General features: G+C 38.0%; 1 protein-coding gene across 1 annotated transcript in view; it reads left to right on the plus strand.

Annotated features, from left to right (window-relative positions):
• The window catches only part of LOC128856969 (uncharacterized), a 30,716-nt gene extending 14,352 nt beyond the window's left edge, over nucleotides 1-16,364 (plus strand). Inside the window, exons 6-10 of the mRNA XM_054092853.1 lie at nucleotides 8,614-8,828; nucleotides 8,889-9,379; nucleotides 11,175-11,541; nucleotides 11,614-11,791; nucleotides 16,241-16,364. Coding sequence (XP_053948828.1) covers nucleotides 8,614-8,828; nucleotides 8,889-9,379; nucleotides 11,175-11,541; nucleotides 11,614-11,791; nucleotides 16,241-16,364 — 1,375 coding nt within the window. The remainder of the gene's footprint in view (nucleotides 1-8,613; nucleotides 8,829-8,888; nucleotides 9,380-11,174; nucleotides 11,542-11,613; nucleotides 11,792-16,240) is intronic.
• The last annotated feature ends 5,405 nt before the right edge of the window (nucleotides 16,365-21,769 follow it).

A 21,769-nucleotide genomic window follows, 5' to 3' on the forward strand; every position in this document is an offset into this window, starting at 1 on the left:
GTGGTTAAGTTTTAAGGGCCGGTGTTGATTTTAAATAAAATACAATCTTTTTAGGAAATTATTGTCATTTCTCTTTATTATGATAATATTGGTATGGCTCAATTATGCATGGAACAAAATACCGGCCAAATGGCCGCCGCAGTCTCGGCGGCACACCTCCATTCGATGGTCCAAATTTTCGATGATGCTGAGTCATAATTGACGTTCTTCGCCGTTAATGTGCCGAATTATGTCATCCGTTAGCTCTTGAATTGTTGCTGGCTTATCGGTGTATACCTTTTCTTTCAAATAATCCCAAAGAAAGAAGTCCAACGGTGCCAAATCACTTGATTTGGCGGCCAATTGACATCGCCGCGACGTGAGATTATTCGGCCATCAAATTTTTCGCGCAAAAGAGCCATTGTTTCGTTAGCTGTGTGACAAGTGGCACCGCCCTGTTGAACCCACATATCGTCCACATCCACATCTTCCAATTCGGGCCATAAAAAGTTCGTTATCATCTCACGATAGCGAACACTATTCATAGTAACTGCCTGACCGGCCTCATTTTAGAAAAAATACGGCCCAATGATGCCGCGGGCCCATAAACCGCACCAAACAGTCATTCTTTTTGGGTGCATTGGTGTTTCGGCAATCACTCTTGGATTATGATTCGCCCAAATGCGGCAATTCTGCTTATTGACGAATCCACTGAGAAGAAAATGTGCCTCATCACTGAAGATGATTTTCTTCGAAAATTGGTCATTCACTGTTGCCATTTCCTGCCACCATTCTGCCCATTGACGACGCTTGAAATGGTCAAGAGGCTTTAGTTCTTGAGTCAATTGCACCTTGTAAGCGTGTAAATGCAAGTCTTTATGCAAAATAATCATCAACAACGAGCGTGATAGGTGCAATTGTTGGGCACGACGACGAGTTGAGGTGGGCGGCTCTTCAACCACACTATCGCGAACAGCAGCAATATTTTCTGCAGTAGGAGCTGTACGACCATACACTGGTGTTTTCGCATCTCCTACAGACCTGGTTTGCTCACACCCTTGCACCATTTTTCCGATTGTACGCACAATTGGACGATTAAATTGACCGAAAAAATCACGAAGTGCGCGATATGCATTTTGATTTGAACACCCGCTCTCGTAATACGCCTGAATAACTTTAACGCATTGCTCGATTGTGTATCTCTCCATGGTTCAAATTGAGTTAGTCTAAGATTGAAGAATGCCAAATGAAATGCACAAAGAAAACTTGACGTTTAGGTATGGTTGATATTCAATATCGGCCCTTGAAATTTAACCACCCTTTATATGACTTATAAGGGAGTGCGCGAAACAACAATGTAATGCCTGTGACTACTTTCGTTCCGTCAAAGAAGGGCATTCATGCGCGCTTTAAATTTGACTCTACAAGCAAAGCTCTTTAAAATCTTTTAAATTATTTTAAAATCTTTATTCTACAATCTTGCTTAGCCTAACACTTAACTAACGGCTTATTTCTAGAGGTTCTTATACATACATATATTTAAGAGGTTAGAGTGTGCGACACCAAAATGTGCATGAAACATAAAAATGATAGAGCAAATTTTTCTAATAGCACCAGACACAAATAGCAGGAGGAGCTCGGCCAAACATGAAAAAAAGGTGTAAGCGCCAATTACTTACCCTGCAAGACAGCTGACTATCATATAAGCACTCATATTATCATATTATCATCATCACTATCCTCATCCAACTACACATTTTTGTTCTAGCCATGGGAAAGTTCTAATAGTTTCCCCTTGTCGGTGTGATATTCTACCTCTCTTTTACCAATAGCAATTTCTTATAACTGAAAAATATATCTACTATGCTCTAAACTACTCATTTTCGTCATCAAAAAGTAATCAGCACAAACTCCTCAATAACTCCTCATTTTCATTAAAAAGTGTTCAGACTGAGTAGTTTCCTTAAAATGTTTTATTTAGAAATTATAAAAATTATATTTTACGGAGATCCGAACTAGCGAATTCTCAACTTTTAGCCAAGCATCTACTCATTCGGCTATGGCGACCTTACAACAACAAGAGCAAAATTTCACACTAGAACTTTTTTCAGAGCAGCCACATTATAAGCATATAAATGAGTTGCCTTGGCGTTTAAAGTACAGTAGATATATTTTACACTTATATGAAATTGCTATTGGTAAAAGAGAGATAGAATTCACACCGACAAGGGGAAAACAATATCAAATGAAATACTTGATTTCCCATTAAAAAATGTTGTGTATGCTATTCTGATAATGCGCATGTATTAGAGACTAATAAAATTCTTGTAAATGTGTTGGAATTTTTGTCGAAAGTGCTCAGCACTGTCTTGTAGGGTAATGTTATTTTATTTGGTTGTATATAAGGCAAGGGGAATTATTGAGAATATGCCTGGAATTTTTGAGCTTTGATTTTATTTCATTTGCTGGTGCCAATTTTGTGTTCCTGACGATTTTTTTTAGTTGTTGAATAGGTAGAAAAGAATATTATTAGGTTAAAGCAGTGCAATCTTAAAATCTATTGTGCCACCCACAAGGTCTTGATTCCAATACTCGAGAGAAACTTCAGTATTGAGCCTACGTGGAATTTTACCTTCCGTATATTGTTGTATGGGTGCCCGGGATTCTATTGCAGTTGTTCCTCAGTTCAGGGCATGGCTCAAGTAGGTAACTACAGAATCTGCAGATCTCACATGAAGAAATTGACAGTTTAGACAAGTAGCATTTTAACATACAAAATCCAGTCAAATCCCCAGAAACATTCACTTTAGGTTGTTCTCAGATAAGCTCACACATTTCTCAAGGCTTTTATGGTCACACGAACATAACAGTGGTCTGGGGTGCTCAAAACAGGTTGACGGTACAGGTATAATTTCTTACGCACTTATTTTCCTCCTTCAATAGCATGAATACGAGGGTCGTTTGAAAAGTTTGTGCAAAAATAAAAACTACTTGATTGTTTAGGGTAAACATATTTTTTAATTTCTCGAAATATTCTTCTTTTAGGCTTATATACGTCTTCCAAAGCTGTGTTAGTTTGTTAATCCCTACCGAATAATAGGATTTATCCAAGTCTGAAAAATAGCCATTCGTTTTTGCAAGCACCTCCTCGTTTGAATAAAATACTTTTTTCACGCCAGCCATTTCTCCAAATTGAGGGACAAATAGTAGACCGAAGTAACCGAGGGTGCCAAGTAGTAACCCTACGAGTATTTCCATTAAATTTGCGACCGCAATTGCCGAGGCTTGAGCAGGTGCCTTGTCGTGATGTGAAAAGGAAAATAACTCGACTTCCGCGATTCAAACGCTTGACAAACACAAAGAAACTTACCGATCTGGCTGAAAATTGGTGCGTACTCTAAGAAATGCTTCTAATTAAACATAGTCGTGATTCGCGCCATTAGTGCCATATTTCAGACTTTGCACGGACTTTTCTAACGTCCCCGTAAAGCCACTTTGCCTACGCCACAAAGGGTTCCGGAGCTATAAAATGAGCTGATGCTCCTTTTTTGCACGTTCATCAGCCATCTCTTTTATTTCAGTTTTTCAATACGACCCGGTACTTATAAGAACCAAACCAAAGGTGATCAGCTAAGTGGTAGAAATATTTAAGTCGTTAAATTGCAGGAAGTAATGCTCCGCGGCCGTCGTAGCCGAATGGCCTGGTGCGTGACCAACATTACGGAGTACGTATGTTCGAATATCTCATGGACCAGCAAAATTATACAAAAAGTTTTTTTCTAATAGCGGTCGTCCCCCGACATGCAATGGCAAGCCTTCAGACCATGAAAATATATAAAATTTCCACAAATTTCCAAAAGTCCGGTTGAAGCGTAGGGCCAGACCAGAGCCATGAAAAAAGTTCTTCATAAAATAACCATTTGTCGCTCGGAGTCGGCTTAAAACTGTATGCCCCTCCATTTGTGGAACAACATCAAGAGGCAAGCCGCAAATACGAGGACGAGCCAATTATTTATTTTTTCCTTAATTCACCGGTTGGGCTTAGCAAACATTAAGTTATGTCTCTAGCCCTCTGTATAGTATTTATTTTCTACTTGTTTTTTATAACTTCGTGTCCAAATGTTTCGTGAATCAGTCACGAGGTATTCCTAGCGCTCAGTGTACATATAAGAGCAGTGTTCAAAAAATATGGTGACTTCTTATCTTTCTGAAAGAATATTTATTTATTTATCTGCGTATTTCTATTTTACCACCTTCAAAGTTATCCACCTCAGATACAATACAGTTGTGCCAACGCTTTTTCCCAATCCTCGAACCACCGCTGAACAAAAAGCACTTCAGTATGGCCTGAGCTCTTCCAACAATACGGACTTTTAATAGGTATTTTAACAGTAGTCAGTTGAGTAGGTTGAAGCGGTTGTCTTGTGGAACACACTCAGGCTCATAGCCCATTGTGATGCCGCGCGTGGAGCTTTAACTATCTCGCCTAAAACAAATGTGTGCTTTTTAAAAATTTTAGAACAGAACTGAGATCTTCCAATTCGTTAAAAAATTGTCTGCCTAGAATAGTAAATCTCCGCCTGGATAGAGCAGGACAATGGCACAGAAGGTGCAAGATTATCTCTTCCTGTTCCTTATCAAGACATCTTCTACAGAAGTTATGTGCTCTGTGTAGACTCGCCCTGTTTTTCATCGTCCCGTCCCACTCTTCCCTTGAGAGTAGGAGGGTCGTGAGCGTTGTAATGGCAAGTGTAGGCGGGAGTGCATAATCCACCAATCCGGGAAGCTCCGAAGTGCCAGCCAGGATTTTGGCGTGACCATAGCTCTTATTTGACCACTTACTTAGCCTTATTGCCGTACTACGCGCGATATATTTTGCCTGCAGATCTACCGGCAAGAAGTTTAATGTATATGCGACATTGATATAATTTCGATGGCGTGGTTGACATCGCGCCAGTTATTAGAATAGATGCTAGTCTTTGAACCTTGCCAAGTTTTTTAATGTTCATACCCTTCTCAAGGGCATTCCACCATATTAAAATACTATAGTAGAGTACAGTGTATCATTCTGGGTTCCAATCCCCATTTCTTTCCAATTAGCCTTCCGCAGGAGTACAATGCCATCATGTATATATTTGCGTACTCTACCTGCGACTGGGAACCGCCAATTTAGCTTGCTATCCAGTATAGTCCTAGATATTTCGTCTTTTCTGTTACTCTAAGTAGTTTCCCTCCTAGGAATGTGTTTAAGAGCAGGTGTTTTATGTTTCCTGCTAAATAGTATCAGATACGTTTTTTCCGGACTTACTTCAAGTCCTCGGCTTTTACATCATATTGATAGTCTGTGGAGAGATCTTTCTTGAAGATCATATAATGTTGGAAGTTGTTTCCCCGAGATTGCTATCACAATATCATCGGCATATGATATTATTTGACCTCCCATTTTTTCAAGTTCTTGTAGAAGATTATTGACAGTTAGTTTCCACAGAAGCGGAGATATTACCCCACCTTGGGGTGTACCCCTGATCGGAAATTTCGTAGTGGATGTGTCACCCAGATTTGCGCTTGTCATTCGCCTCCACTAGCGCACTGTTTACTCCCACTTCCTATAGCGAAGTTGTGATTGCTTCCGGATATATATTAGTGATGGCACCCTGGATGTCTAGAAAGGCAGGTTGAGGCAAGATTACGGTGTTATTTTTAACCAAAAATGTAGATTTTTTATCCATTTTTTTTCGTTAGCAGAAATTCATCGTCCGACCCTCGTGATTGTCTGTGTAATGTAAACATGGCACACTCGCCATATAGTTGAAACTGCAGACATTTGTTCATGATTCAAATTTCTCCACTCTCCACTCTACTTTTGGAACACACTTCGTATTTCAATAATCATTTAAATATGTTTGCATATTTGTGTTAAGGTAAAAAGTGTGGCTGCTGATAAATAACGAGGCTGACGTGTAATATAAGAAGTGCGCATGCCATCTCTTTCGAATGTCGGACCTCTCACCTCTGTACATAAATAAATTAGTGTAGATTTCGTCCGCATATGAATTGTTTTTTTTTTTTTTTGTGTCGAGCAAGAAGCGTTAAATGCAAAATGAGAGGGCAGGGTAAGGCTAGAGGAGGGCATATATGTACATATGTATGTGCATGTACTGCTATGAAGAGTGGGAAAGTGAAATATGCAGCGCTCTTGTATTTGTGTTCATATAAATTTGATATTTGCAATCAACAGCATTGAAGTAATTAACTGATTAATTATTCTATGCATGTAATCATGGCTCGATTCCATTAATGCCGACAAGGCTAATTACACAAAAACACCACAAACATGATTCACATAAAATGCCCTTACAGGGGAATTTTTTAATTAGCTCAAGTGAGTAAAACACAGATAGAGCCTTCTGAATTAAAAGAATATTTTAGTTATGCAAGTAGAAGCTTTGCGTTCTGACATTTATTTACTTTAATATGAAAAAACTGAAACGCTTTTTAGCTATACTATGAAATGAGCTATGGAAGTAAAATTGCATTATCTCACACCATTAGTTATTCTACAAGCCATGGCAACCCTTGTACTATGGCTCTATACCTGGTTTCAAATTAAAGTATTGTGCAGTCAGGCAACATCAAATGTTAAGTGTCTCAGATTTTATTTATTTATTTTTTTATTCTGGCTTCCAATTTTATTAAATAAAATTAAACAAAAATGCTATTTCTATGTTGTCAGTCCGCAGCAGCTCTAAATGTTTGTGAGTCTTTACAAGGGAGATTTTGTATGGAAATATTTCACCCTTAAACGAGGGTTGTGGTAGATTGTAGCTCCGCCCTCGCAAATAAGCGACATCTACATGTCAACTTTTTCGTTGCCGCGAAAGAAATGGTTCTGTACTCAGGTGCGTTAAAATAACGAATAATCAATCCAGAAGAAGCAAATTATTACAAATCAAGGCGAATCGAGTATCTAAGGAGGCGCCATTAAAAACAGTCACTTTATTTTTCACGATTTTGACAAGTCTGACGTCAGCTCCCTTTGCAATACAAAGTAAACGAACAGAACAAACAAAAGTAGGAGAAATTACAAGTTTGTGAAAATTCAGCGAATGGCTTTGTGATTTTGTGATTTGAGAGATTTAAACCAATCAAACTAATGAAAACGAGGTGCCGTGTGTTAAATTGTGAAAGCATAAATAACTATGTTTTTTTTCTTGTTTTTTGTTTTTTATTACAAACATTTTGGTAAATATACAGTGACTCATAGCTTATTTGATGCAGCCAAAAAAAATTATTAAGGGGACAGATACCTGTAAACGGCCATATTTTCTCTGATTTTCATTAAAATTATTTAAAATGAAGAAGCCAATAAAATTTTCTTCAAAATTGGCTTACAGTTTATTTATACATTAAAATAATATACAATTTTTTTTTTATTTTAATCATTTAAAATGGCGGATGTACACTCACTTCTTCCAGGAAGGTCGTAGCGGGGCTGCTCAATCGGCGGGCATTGTAGCATCGGCGTCAGTGACCTGAATACAAAAAAAAACAAAAATTTCTCTATGAATTAAACAAAAATGGAAAAAAATAGCAGAATAAAATGCTTAAAAAAATGAGTTTTGGTGCGAATTTTCCTACTATTTTTGCTTCGAAAAAATTATTTTTTCGAAAAACTTTCGAAAATTTGTAAATTCACATAGAAAGTAATATCATAAAAAAGATGTGTCCAAATTTTAGGAAGATTGGTCAATAACTTTTCGAGTTATCGTGTACGCCAATTCGAAAAAATAGTTGCGAGAAAAAGGCGCCTAAAGTTTGAATACAACGTAACTATTTATATATACCTCTGCCAGCGCTCGAACGCAAAGAATAGAGTCGTCACAGTTGACGATCTATAATATAAGAAATACTTAAATATACGTTCTAAAAATTTGTTGACATATTCTTAAAGGATTATAAAGGGTGGTTAAATTTCAAGAGCTGATGTTGAATGTGAACCACACCTAAACGTCAACGACACCGTTGGACTTCTTTCTTTGGGGTTATTTGAAAAAAAGGTGTACGTAGACAAGCCAGCAACAATTGAAGAGCTAAAAAATGAGATAATTCGGCACATTAACAGCATAGAACCTCAATTATGACTCAGCATCATCGAAAATTTGGACCATCGAATGGAGGTGTGCCGCCGAGGCCGCAGCGACCATTTGGCTGATATTTTCTTCCATACGTAATTGAGCCATACCAATATTATCATAATAAAGAGAAATGACAATAATTTCCTAAACAATTGTATTTTATTCAAAATCAACACCGGCCCTTGAAACTTAACCACCTTTTATTAACATTTTATGAAAAACAAATTTCGAAATTTTACAGGTATCTGTACCCTCAATGCATTACACAATATACTTATTATATAAAACCATTTAGTTTTTATTGCGATACTAGTCCCCCCTATTTAATGTAAAACCAGATATGTATCTAGGTGGATGTACGAGTTTCGCTTAGAGCTACTGTATGTGGATAAGACTTAAATTCATTAAGTATTTCACTTTATACGGGTAACCGCAGATTCAAGCTAGCATTATTATAAATGTATATGTATGAATGTACTTACCAATATATAAATTCCAGATTTGCAATGGATTCCACACTGAATGGCAACGTCGAGAATGATGTCGATAATTTGCCCGCCTGGTTGAAAACAGTCACTTTCGCAAATGCCGGACGCGCTAGTGTAGGCGAAAACTTCGAGAGCATCATTAACACGCGTTTCGAGAGCGATCCAAAAAGCAGCGTCAACTTCTCCTCTATGCTGTTGCGTCTCCATCTCGACGTAGCACTTAAAGGTTTCTATATTAATAGAAAAATATTTCCTTTTTTTCATTCTATGACATTTTTTCTTGCAGATGGTGGCACAAAAACGGTGACATTTGTGCTTAAAACCCCACACACCAATGAAATGATGTCGAAAATACTAGAACTATTGAAACTCTTCCCGAAAGAAGAGAAGGTTTACCACAGTATTTTACCGAAATTCGAGGAGTTGTACAGGCAAGTGGGAAAGGACGTTAAATTTGCACCTAGCGCGTATCAATTCGATCGTGACATAGGAGTGGATTATGTTCTGCTAGACGACTTGCGACCAAGAGGCTATAAAAATGCCAATCGAATCAAGGGTCTCGACTTGGAGCACACCAAGCATGTGCTGCTGAAAATGGCCGAGTTCCACGCCGCCTCTGCGTGTTATGTTGAGCACTTTGGCACATTTCCAGCGGAATTCACTGTGGGAATCTATACAAAGAGCAATAAAGAGCTATTGAAGGAATTCAATGCATCTGGTGCCTTCTTGGCGCAACTAAAAAAGTGGAAGAACGGGCAGGCGTACTATGAGAAGTTGGTGAGTAATAATGTAGCATTCTGTGAAAGTAGGCGTCGTCTCTTAAACGAGCTAGCGTTGCAAACTGGTGCCAAAAGAGGCAGTCGATAACAGAGTATTGCCCATGTCCCAGATCGCGACTGGCGCGATTTCGTTCAACTCTTTGCGATTTGGCCTGAAATAGGCTGCGTCATAGGGGCAGGGATATCCACGAAGATACTTGAAGTCTCTCTGCTTTCTGTTATTTAATATAATTTGGACAGAAGTGCTAGGGATTGAAGGAGCGTGAGAAAACTAAAAAGTAATTGGGTTACAAAAATAATTAATTAAAATTTTTCCAATACCCGATACCAGTTACAATCTTCAGAAAGTCGCGAAGTGAGCTCGTCGCACGGGTCAGTAGATATCTCACTCATCTACGTAGTCGGTCATAGGCCCGAAAGCAGTAGCGAGAGTGCTAACGAATTGCACGTAGCCGGAGCCTCTCTCAATATTTCCTCACAGTAAGAAAATAGATGAAACCAACTGGAATAGAACACAGATTTGCTGTACCTTAATTACCAATTACTGCACCAAAATTAAAAATGAAATACCCTCTTAGTAGGCTATGAAGGGAACTCCCACACGACGATCGCATATTCGAGGTATTGCAGAAATCATAACCGGTTCGCCAATGCCCTGATGAAAGTCTATATTTGGAGATCTGAAGAAGATCTTCGGTCTTACACGACTAATAGAAGCGAATTTTGACGCACGAGTTTGGAAATTAAATGGCGTGGAGTCACCAGAACTATTCGCCTCCTGCGTCTATTGTACTGGCTGGCGCTATAGGGTTTTCGAAATTGCACATGAACAAATTGAGCTTCATCTCTTCTGCGCTTTCCTGAGAAATAAGTTGTGTGATTCCCCTTTAACAGCAGTCAGGGGGATGCCGATGACAGGGTAGACCAATTCAGTCGCCTTCCTGGCAAGCTCATCAGCAATTTCATTACCCACTTTTTTCCTATGTTCTGGAACCCAGATCAGATAAATCCTACCTGCACACCCAAGAGATTTGATCTTTTTCATACAGGAGTTGACTAGTTTGGATCTGCAGTATTGGAAAGAATCGTTCTCACATTTTTCAAGCATTTTGCATACCTGCAGGATCACAAAGACTTCTGTCTCAAAAACACTAGCAGCATTCGGCAGTTTTAAAGAAATAGATACATTGGATTCCATCTTGGCGCCGTCAGTGAAGACAGAGGTTACAGCTTAGGTGCAGATTTTCCCCAGTCATTCCAATCCTGCATACTCGGAAATATTGTCTTGGCATGACCCTCAAACTCAAGTTTGCGGATTAAATTAAATTTGTAAATCACTGTTGTATGATTTTCATTGGACTTTACTTTAGTGGTTTCCCGTTGCCTTCTAAAAGGTTTAGAGTTTCCCCTTCTTCAATGTACCTACATAAAACCGCTCATTCTGAGTCAGACGCTGGCCAACAGCCGCTTATTGCAAGACAGGCCAGTGCCTGGAGTTATTTTTTTTTTTCAACTTGATGACGAGCATTGCAATCGAGTTGATATTTGCCTGTTTAGGTCCGCGAGTGGCATTTTATTTCCCACCTACCCTACATATCTGTCGAGTATTCCCCTATCCGCCCCTCGGGGACGCGTACGATGGGAGACTGTCAACCCCACACGGAGGTCCTTTCGCCGTTAGGAATATTCTATATCTTTTGACCGTAATTTATAGTTAAGAGTGATGGGATCGAGTCAAATGTGAGATAAAGACTTACCTGCTGAAATTTTCTGTTTCAATCTCCAACTTACAGGCCGACATCGACACTTACTTGGTAGATCGCCTGCTGCAGGACCAGGTTTACAATCCGAGCGAATTCAATGTACTCAATCACGGTGACTGTTGGGTGAACAATATTCTCTTCAAGTATAATGCGTTTGGGAAAATTAAAGACACCCGTTTCATCGACTTCCAAGTCGGCAAATATGGATCGCCGGCGAATGATCTTTACTACTTCATATTATCCTCGACTGCAGCGGACATAAGAATAGCACAGTTCGATTACTTGGTGCGCTATTATTTTGATAACCTCGTAGAAAACTTGAAACTATTGCAATATCACCGGCCTCTACCAAAACTTAGGAATCTGCACGCGGCTTTGCTGCGAAACGGACTGGCAGGTAAATAATGCAAATTGAAATTGCAACTTTATTTGTGTGCAATTTAGTAACACTGAGATATTTCTTCCCCAGCTTACTTGGTTGTGTCTAAGGTGTTGCCAGTTGTGCTGTTGGAGAAGAGTGGCAATGAAAACAAGGAGAATGCCCTCCAGGATGAAAGCAAAATTAGACTTGCTATGTATACCAATCCAAAATATGTCGAAGCGATGTCAGAAATCCTGCCATGGTTGTATAATCGAGGCTTGCTTGACTGGAAGTAAGAATGGCAAAATTGTAATGAATAAGTGAACTTATTTTAAATCACAAAGTATTTGCTAATAAATTACGTTGCGATGTGGTTTTTCTTTTATTTATTTCACGCGACTGTCGCTACCTATGAAATGTATCTGTATGGCATCGACTAGTGTGCCGGCTAGATTCAAATAATTACAATACTATGGTGGAAAGGTTTTACAGATGTGGTCAATATCAGGTCGTTAACTGGCGCTCAGCGAATTTGACAGAAACAGCTGATGGGCTGACGTAACAGGGGTTGTGTTTATAAGAAAACTGAGATGCTTCTGGTGATATACGAAAAACAATCAGCACATTTTTACATGTGAAATGAGCAGGCTGCCGAATCTCTCAAGTGACGTGGCAACCGGAGCTGTTCGCGGAATTTTTTTCCACCACAGCTAATGACCAACTAGCCCGGTCTAGAAAGGAATGTACAACTACCGTGGGTATACTGACCGGCCACAATTTGTTAGCGGCACATGCATACAAGATGGGAACTACAAACAATGATAGCTGAGAGATAGAGAGAGAGCGAAACTCTAGCACATCTTCTATGTTCTTGTTCTATGTTCTAGCTAATGCAATAACCCGACTGAAATGTTTAGGAGCTCTACAAAATGAGAGGTTAGAATGTCTCTCGGGATTAGAGCTTTAGAACTTACTTAGATTCGCAAAAGACGCAGGCGTATTACAAGAAGCCTACTACAAGAAAACGCAAAGGTCAAGCTCCATCTGGTACCACTAACCCGTTTAATACTGCGGCGATATATAAGTCCCAGAGAATGTTCAAAAATTACTGGAGCGAAAAATATTCGCTTTAAAAGCGCTGTGATGGTATTTAACCGTAGGTTTTAGTCAGTACTACACAGCACGTGCTTCGGTTAACATAACCTAACTAATTTGTACCTGATATGCGGTCATACGTGTAAGGGTGTTCTTCGTGCATACACGTGTAAGCAATATTTTTAGTTTTTTCTACGTGTTTTAGTTCAAAATTTTTCTGTTTCTCATTACGAAAGAAAAAGGTAAATTGCATGTCACATTTGCATATATAAGAATAAATTAATCTGTATACATATTTACCTTGTTTTGTTGCATTGGGACATATGCATCCCTGCAGTGCTGTAGTTTGAGATGTAATTGTCCCAGCAGTTTTCTATCAAACGAATTTGGTTTTTGTTATCGAAATAATTTTAGGATGAATCGAACACTGACTAACGAAGAAATTGAGGACGAGCTTGATAATGCGTCTGATATGGAGGTGGATCCTTACCACGACAGTGACGATAGCAGTGACACAGATTACAAAGGCTCTGACGCCTCCATATCTTCTGAAGTAGATAGCACGGATTCCTCAGATGATGAAGATATTCAGATGCATGAAAATGTAGAAACAGGAGAAATAAAAACTATTATGGGCTGTTCATTAATAATGCCATATAATCGTGTACCACGAATGCATCAGTATTGGTCTCGCAACAAATCCCTCCGAAACGCAGTAATATCAGAATGCATTTCCCGAGAACGTTTTATGCTACTGATATCAAAATTGTATTTCTGTGACCCCGAAAAACCTTCAGATGCATCAAAACATATTACATTGAAGAAGTTTGATCCTACTTGAAATATATCATACATTTTTCAAAGCATGAACTGACAGCAAATTTCAATCCATTGATGAGTCAATGACGAAATTCAAAGGGAGGTCCAGTCTGAAACAGTATCTCCCTCTGAAACCTGTCAAAAAAGGAATCAAATTTTGGACAAGCAACTCGCATATGTAGAAACCGGGTATGTTTATGACACAAACATATATAGTGGACGGGAAACTGAAGTTACTGATGGAACCTTGGGAGAGCGTGTGGTTCTAAAATTGGCAGAAACAATTACGAGTTCAAACGTTGAATTGTGTTTCGACCGCTTTTTCACTTCAACACGTCTACTTAACACTATAAAATTTCCTGCTGTAGGACCGTTTACATCAAACCGTAAAAGTACACCTAAGTTTCAAACTAAACTAAAAGAAAGAGGTGAATGTGAAATAGCAGTACGTGATGAAGGGATATTAGCAATCAAGTGGAAAGTTAGTTGTAAATTCCTCGCAGTGAAGAAGCGAGAAAGGCTTGCGAGGTAGTCCTTTACCTTGAAAGCATAGGCCATCAATGTCATTGCCCGACGCCTTTATCGTGCAGTCGTCGACGTATGAGACCAGGGAGACTCTCTCTGGTGGCAGGGGGAGTTTCGAGATATACGAGTTGAAAAGCCAGGTAATTCGCTTTGAATCTGTTTGTCAATAGATGCCGCCAGCAGTGTGTGCTAGTCGATTCTAACATAACCTAAACGTCATAGGCCAAGCTTAGACATATGGTAAACAAACTGCTTCGACACGTTAGTGATTTTGTTTTGGTATCATCCGAGTATACCTTCGGTTTTGTGAAAATATCTGATTTTGTGCCGAATAACCATAATTTGCGGGAAGTGTTGATTTTCCTCTTTCATTAAAAAAAAAAACAACGGCTGAAGCGCATCGAGAGCTACAAAACGTTTATGGAGAAGGAAGGCCAGAGACTTTCGAAGACGCTGAATTGGAGGCATTGCTCAATGAGGATCCGTCTCAAAAGCAATGAGAGCTTGCTTCAGTATTAGGAGTTACCCGCCAATCCATTTCCGAGCGATTGCATGCTTTGGGAATGATTAAGAAACAGGGGACTTGGGTTGCTTATGAGTTAAAATCAAGGGATGTTAAACGTCGTTTTTTCGCCTGTATCGCCTGTGAACAACTGCTCCAGCGGCGAAAAGGAAGGGTTTTCTTCATCGCATCATGACGGGTGATGAAAAATTGATTTATTACAGCAATCCAAAGAAAAGAAAGTCATGGGGACTGCCCGATCATGCTTCTACGTAGTCGTCTTGGCCAAATATTCTCGCTACAAAGGTTATGATACGTATTTGGTGGGACCAAAAGCTGGTGTTATTTATTATGAACTGTTAAAACCAAGCGAAACCATCACTGCGAATCGGTATCGACTTCAATTAATGCGATTGAGCTGAGCACTGCGCAAGAAGCGGTCGCAATACGCGGGGAGGCATGAAAAAGTGATTCTACATCATGACAACGCTCGGCCTCACGTTGCCAAACCCAATAAAACCTACCTTGAAACACTGAAATGAGAAATCCTACCCCACCCCCCATATTCTTCAGATATTCCGCCGTCCGTTTATCACCTGTTCCGATCGATGGCACGTGGTCTAGCTGACCAGCAGTTCCATTTATATGGAGACATCAAAAAATGGTTTGATCAGTGGATAGCTTCAAAAGATGAAAAGATGGGAAAAAATGTAGCAACCAGCGATGGACAATACTTTCAGTGATTCACTTCTAACAATTTTTTTAGATTAGAGTTGTATTTTCATCAAAAAAACAGCAATAAAGCAAAACAAACAAAAGGTAGAGAAATTACTTGTTTGTAAACATTCAGTAAAAATGGCTTGGTAATTTTTGATTTTCAGTTTTACGATTTTTAAATAAAACAAACTAATAAAATTGAGGGCCGCGTGTTGAACTGTGAAAGTAGGAATTATAAAAATACCTTCAAATGCAAGAAAGTGTGCGTGTAATTTCTTGTATTTGGCAGTTTTAAATTGTAAATAACCCACAGTTTGGACTTTGCGCTTTAATGGATTGGATATCTGTTTTAAAGGGTGGTTCAATTTTAAGGACCGATGTTGAATGTAAACCACACCTAAACGTTAAGTTTTTTTCTGCATTTCATTTGACATTTTTCAATTTCAGACTAATTCAATTTTAACCATGGAAAGATACTTAATCAAGCAAAGCGTTAAAGTTATTCAGGCTAATTATGAAAACAGGAGTTCAAATCAAAATACGTATCGAAGAAAATCATCTTCAGTGATGATGCACATTTTCACCTCAGTGAATTCGTCAATAAGCAGAATTGCCGCATTTGGGCGAATGATAATCCAAGAGTGATGCCGAAAAGCCAATGCAGCCACAAAGAGTGACTGTTTGGTGCAGTTTATGGGCCGGTGGCATTATTGTACCGAATTTTTTCCAAACTGAAGCCGGTCAGGAAGCTACTGTGAATAGTGTTCGCTATCGTGAGATGATAACGAACTTTTTATGACCCGAATCGGAAGATATAAATGTGGACGATATGTGGTTTCAACAGGACGGTGCCACTTGTCACACAGCTAACGAAACAATGGCTCTTTTGCGCGAAAAATTTGATGGTCGAATAATCTCACGCCGCGGCGATGACAATTGGCCGCCAAGATCATGTGATTTGACACCGTTGGACTTCTTTCTTGGGGTTATTTGAAAGAAAAGGTGTACGTCGATAAGCCAGCAACAATTCAAGACCTAAAGGGTGAGATAATTCGGCACATTAATGGCATAGAACCTCAATTATGCCTCAGGGTCATCGCAAATTTGGACCATCGGATGGAGGTGTGCCGCCGAGGCCGCGGCTGCCGTTTGGCAGATATTTTCTTCTACACGTAATTTAGCCATACCAATATTATCCTAATAAAGAGAAATGACAATAATTTTCTAAAAAAATTGTATTTTATTCAAAATCAACACCGGCCCTTGAAACTTAATCACCCTTTATTAAAAATAATTTAAAACCAAATTGAAGAGTTTAAAAAAAGCAGAAATCCTTTCTCGTACCTCTGACTGAAGGCCTGATTGTGCATATTTCGCACCACTTTGCATAAATTTTAAACTCTCAGATAAAAATCTGTTGAATGCATTTTCCATGTGCCTGATTACCCGGAAATTAACACAACTTACGAAAAATTAGGCGTCTGTTCAATTTACATTTGATACGCGAAGCTCCACGAAGTTGTGCGAAGTGAGTATACCAGCTGATTAGCACAAGATTTTATTTTCTCTGAAGCAGCCGAAGAAAGCTTTGTAATATTTATAGTGAAAGTTAAGAATAACTTTTATTCCTTAAGCTGACCATTTAGCTCCTTTAGATAACTTAACTAATTCAAATATCAAAGAAAGCTCAATTCTCATTATACATATTTAGTAACCTTAAACAAGTATCATATAAGTTGTGCACATACATACACACACATATTCACATTCATAAGTGGACTCCGTAAGCTTGTACTCAGTGCTCGATTTTAAAAGTTTGGAGAAGTAACGGCGTATAAAGTTTCCTCATACACAATTTGCTCTCAGAAACATTCGAAGAAGAAAAATCTATAACATTTTGCGCGATGATATCATCAGCTTTATAACAACAAATAATTATTATTTTTTATTATAGCTCTGCCGAAAGAAAATATAATAAACTCAATTCTTCGAATTCCGGCTGATGGGCCACGTAAGCATGCAGAGGAAAAGTGATCGAATTATGCGCGCTCATACATACATATACACATAGATACGTAGATATTTATGTGCATACAATCAATACTTTTTTGTAGAAAATTGTATGCGTAAATGCTAGGCGGTGAAGTGTATGTATGTATGCTCATTGTATGCGAATTATTCTTACATTTATTAGGAAGGATTTGTTCATTAGTTTGTACCCGGTAAATCAAAAGTCTCTTTTAGGAGCTATGAGTCTTCTTAAATCGGAGCTATTTTTTTTTTTCTTAAATAAGCTCTTTTTGGAGCATTAAATGCGCTAATTTTCAAGCACGCTGAGACTTACTTGTAAATTTTTTGATGCTTGTTTAACCTCGTTTTAACACTCCACAGTGGCATTAGTAAACAACTAAAATGTAAATAATGTAAAAAAATTTTTAGGTCTTACGATAATTTCAGACCATTCAGACCATTTCTTCCAGGCCCTTTAGTGCTTGCATTTGCTGAATATGGAAAGTAAAAAGAATTAAATATGCATATATTTTTAATGCTCTACTACTTACCAGTAATTCTGCGCTTATACTTACACAAAACTTTCTACTGAAATTTCATTCAAACCTCGTCAACACAAATACGCAAACATACATACATACATATGTATGTTGATAGCCTCTTTAATTGGTAGCCTCCTTGTGCTATCAGAGAACATTGATCTAAAGAGAAGGTACAGGAACCAATGGGTATGTTAAATGTCAAATTCTCACAAAACGCAACTACGAAATTTTTATAATTCCAACACGACTGGGAAAAAGTTAACATACGAGAGTTTACATAGCTGAGCGTAATCAAGAGCATTACAGATGGCGTTTGCATAGAAATGTAAAATGTCATGATTTGGTGTTAGGGAAAATAAAATAACGGCAGGTTCACTCTTTGATCTGTGCATTTTTTCTTCTTGCTTATTTACCGTCCGCATTTGCATGAGAATGCAAGAAATTGTATGCGTCTGCATATGTATGTATATGTACGCACATATGAATACATGTACGTAGATATTTCTATACTGAACTCCCTGCGAAACAATACTAATTCGTATATCTATATGCAAGCATGTGTGTACATATAACCGCATACTTTGTTCCTCTACGTGCACATGCCGACGAAAGCTAAAATTCTATGCCTTGCGACGCTGCACAGTCTAAAATATTGTACAGCACAGCAAAAACAAATTCATTCATAAGTTCTCATATTCTCAAATTCATATAAGTGCTCATATTTCTAGGAGCGAAATACTTTCATTCGTAAAACGAACGAGACAAAACTGTCTCAACGAGACCAAAATTCTATATCTAAGATTGACGCAATCACTGGCGACTATTCGTCAATATTGAAATATTTCGTATAGAAATATTTATCAATATTTTTTTAAGGGGGTATTCTGGTCTAGACGCCTTATTTTTAGGTATTTTTAAAACTAAGATAAAAAAAATTAAAAACATGTTTCCTATCCATTTTTTTCTGGTTTTTATTAATATTGGAAAAGTATAAAAAAAAATTAATAAAAATATAATAAAAAATTGTGGAACTACAGGCCGGTGGAGTGGGGGCTACATAAAAAACGGTGCTCCATGGTTGACATGATTCCAACAACCCTTGTAGGGATCTAAAACAAAGAAATTAAAAAAATTCTTCATTAGTTAGGATGTCGCTATCGGATTACGCCAAATCAAAGGAAAAAAATATCACAAAATGGCGTCAACTAGCAAAAAAAAACATTTGTTTACCTTTTTTACCTTTTCAAATTTTTTAAAAATACTTCAAACTTAAATTTTTCAAAATCCGAGGGTGAACGATATGAAGTGTTACCAACTTCACACTGCTTGTATCTGTAAAACAGCTCATGACATCAACGTCAAAATTGTTCTAATGACAGTTCAATATATTGTTTATAAGCCATCAAAAGCATTTGCGTCGCAGTTTTGTTGAATTTTTTTTTCTGTGATGGAATTCAAACGTAATAGTGTGATTGCGTTATATTTGGCTGGAAAATCACAACTTGATCACTTGAAAAATAAGCTCAAGGTCAAGGTTTACAAGTTCCAAAAAGCACACGATCTTTCACCCCAGTAAAAAAAGTTCGGTGCGAAAGAGCAAAGGAGTTGTTCCGCTTGCGCGAACGTGGCGAATTTCTTAACATTGTGTTTTCTGATGAAAAAAATTTCCCAATTGATCGTGTTTACTTGACCGAACGCTCATACGAGAATTTGAGCCCACGTATGGCCACTCGAAGCAATTTCCCATCGCAAGTAATGGTTTGGGCCGCAGTGACCGCTGATGGACGCTCTCCAATCGTTTTCATCGAGCCTGGTGTCAAAGTGAATGCGACTTATTATCGGGAAAATGTTTTAGAAGCTGCTTTAGAGCTGTGGACACGCAAACATTTTGGTCGTAGACCATGGACGTTCCAACAGGACTCGGCACCGTCTCATAAAGCTCGTGTGAACCAAGAATGGTTAAAAAATCATGTTCCACACTTCATTTCGTCCACACAATGGCTTTCGAATCCGCCAGACGCAAATCCGATGGACTATTCCATCTGGTCCATTTTGGAGAGTAAGGTGAGGACTAAAAAATATGCCAGTATGGATGCGCCGAAAAAAGCGATTATACGAGAATGGGCTAAAATACCTCAAGGCTATAGTCAAGGCAAAAGGTGGTCATATCGAGCTAAAGTGAATATATGTTAAAATTGTAATCATTTTTGAACAATTTTGTCTTTGAAATCAATAAAAACTAATTTCACACAAGAAAGTTATAGTGTTTTGAATAGGTAAGACTTCATATCGTTCACCCAGTATATGAAACTTATATATTTGTACATATATCTCGCCATTAAGGTTAATAGCTCTATTTATGAGGTAATGAAATTGATATACATAGAAGGTACAGTTATGAAATAAACCGTTTAACAGAATTTATGCAAAAATGCCAGTAATTCTATTTAAAAATAAAAATAAAATTTAAATACCAAAATAAAAAAAAATTTGAATAAACAAATCGCATAGAGTGTTGATGCGACTATGGTTTGGAAGAATAAACAGAATAATAAAGGAATAAATACAAGATCAATGGTATCATTCTTGTGTGGCACTTCATATCGTTCACCATGAGGCTTGTGTGAGTTGTATTCACAAGCAGTGCTATTTATTACAACAGAGACCAAAGCCGTCAATTAAAAAAAAAAAAAATAATTGGCGCGTACACTTCTGTTAGGTGTTTGGCCGGGCTCCTCCTCCTATTTGTGGTGTGCGTCTTGATGTTGTTCCACAAATGGAGGGACCTACAGTTTCAAGCCGACTCCGAGCGGCAGATATTTTTATGAGGAGCTTTTTCATGGCAGAAATACACTCGGAGGTTTACCATTGCCTGCCGAGGGGCGACCGCTATTAGAAAAATGTTTTTATTAATTTTGCTTTCACCGAGATTCGAACCAACGTTCTCTCTGTGAATTCCGAATGGTAATCACGCACCAACCCATTCGGCTACGGCGGGCGCCGTCAATTATTAATCTAAAATTTTTCATTGAATATGCAAAGTTTTATTTCCAAGTTTTAATACATAGTCTTCGTCTTTAATATAACAATTCATATGCCCAATAAAAATGTTATACTTCATACTAAAAGCCTAAAAAGGTGTCTAAGTGAATTGTGAAAAAATGTTGTTGACGTTTAATGATTCATAATTTTCGGGGCAATGCTGCGCTGTGAATTCCTTGCGCATTTTTAGCTAATCGTAAAATGTTTTCTATGGCAAGTGCTCGCAGACGTATAAATATGTATAAAAGTTCACTTATATGTACATACATATGTACATATGTATGTGATCTTCCACTTTATTTTTGAAGAAGGGAGGTTGTTTTTCAACATTATAACATTACCTTTTTTAGTGGTATTTGGTTGATATATGTAAATTAAACTAAACTTAAAAAACTGTAATTTAGAACTTTATTGAAATTATTTATTACGCCCTACTCTTTAATACTGGATAATGAAATGCTGTGTTCAAGTTGCAGTACAACAAGATACAGAAAAAAGCAACAACAAAACTCGGGTATTCCCCCAAGCCATGAAGCAGATCAAGCAACAACAACAACAATTAAAAAGCCACCAATACATCTATGGGCATTAACTGACCGACGGTTGGTTTGCTTGTGTACTCCGAGTGTTACGGTATTCCCCCCATGCATTTTGTTGTATACTGTCCAGAGAACGTTAATTAACATTAACAGAGAACGTTAATTAATAAACACTAATTAATAAACATTAACGTTCTCTGTGAGACTTCTCTATACATTAACGTTCTCTGCTATGCAAAATAAGAATTAAAAAAAGTGTTAAGGAATTCGTGCTAGAATAAAAAATCGTGTAAAAAAGTGTATCCATTCTTATTGCTGAAACGCATTATAGGGTGGCAAAAAATAACTGTATACAAACTTCTCTGTGCAATTATATTAGATAAATGTAAATTTTTTTTTTAGCGAACTCTCTTATTTTGTGATTGTTGTGTGTGTTCTGGAGTACAAAAAAAAGTATTCGTTTCTGGTCCAGC

The sequence above is a fragment of the Anastrepha ludens genome, chromosome 2, assembly GCF_028408465.1.
Source record: "Anastrepha ludens isolate Willacy chromosome 2, idAnaLude1.1, whole genome shotgun sequence".
In the NCBI taxonomy this organism is placed as follows: domain Eukaryota; kingdom Metazoa; phylum Arthropoda; class Insecta; order Diptera; family Tephritidae; genus Anastrepha; species Anastrepha ludens.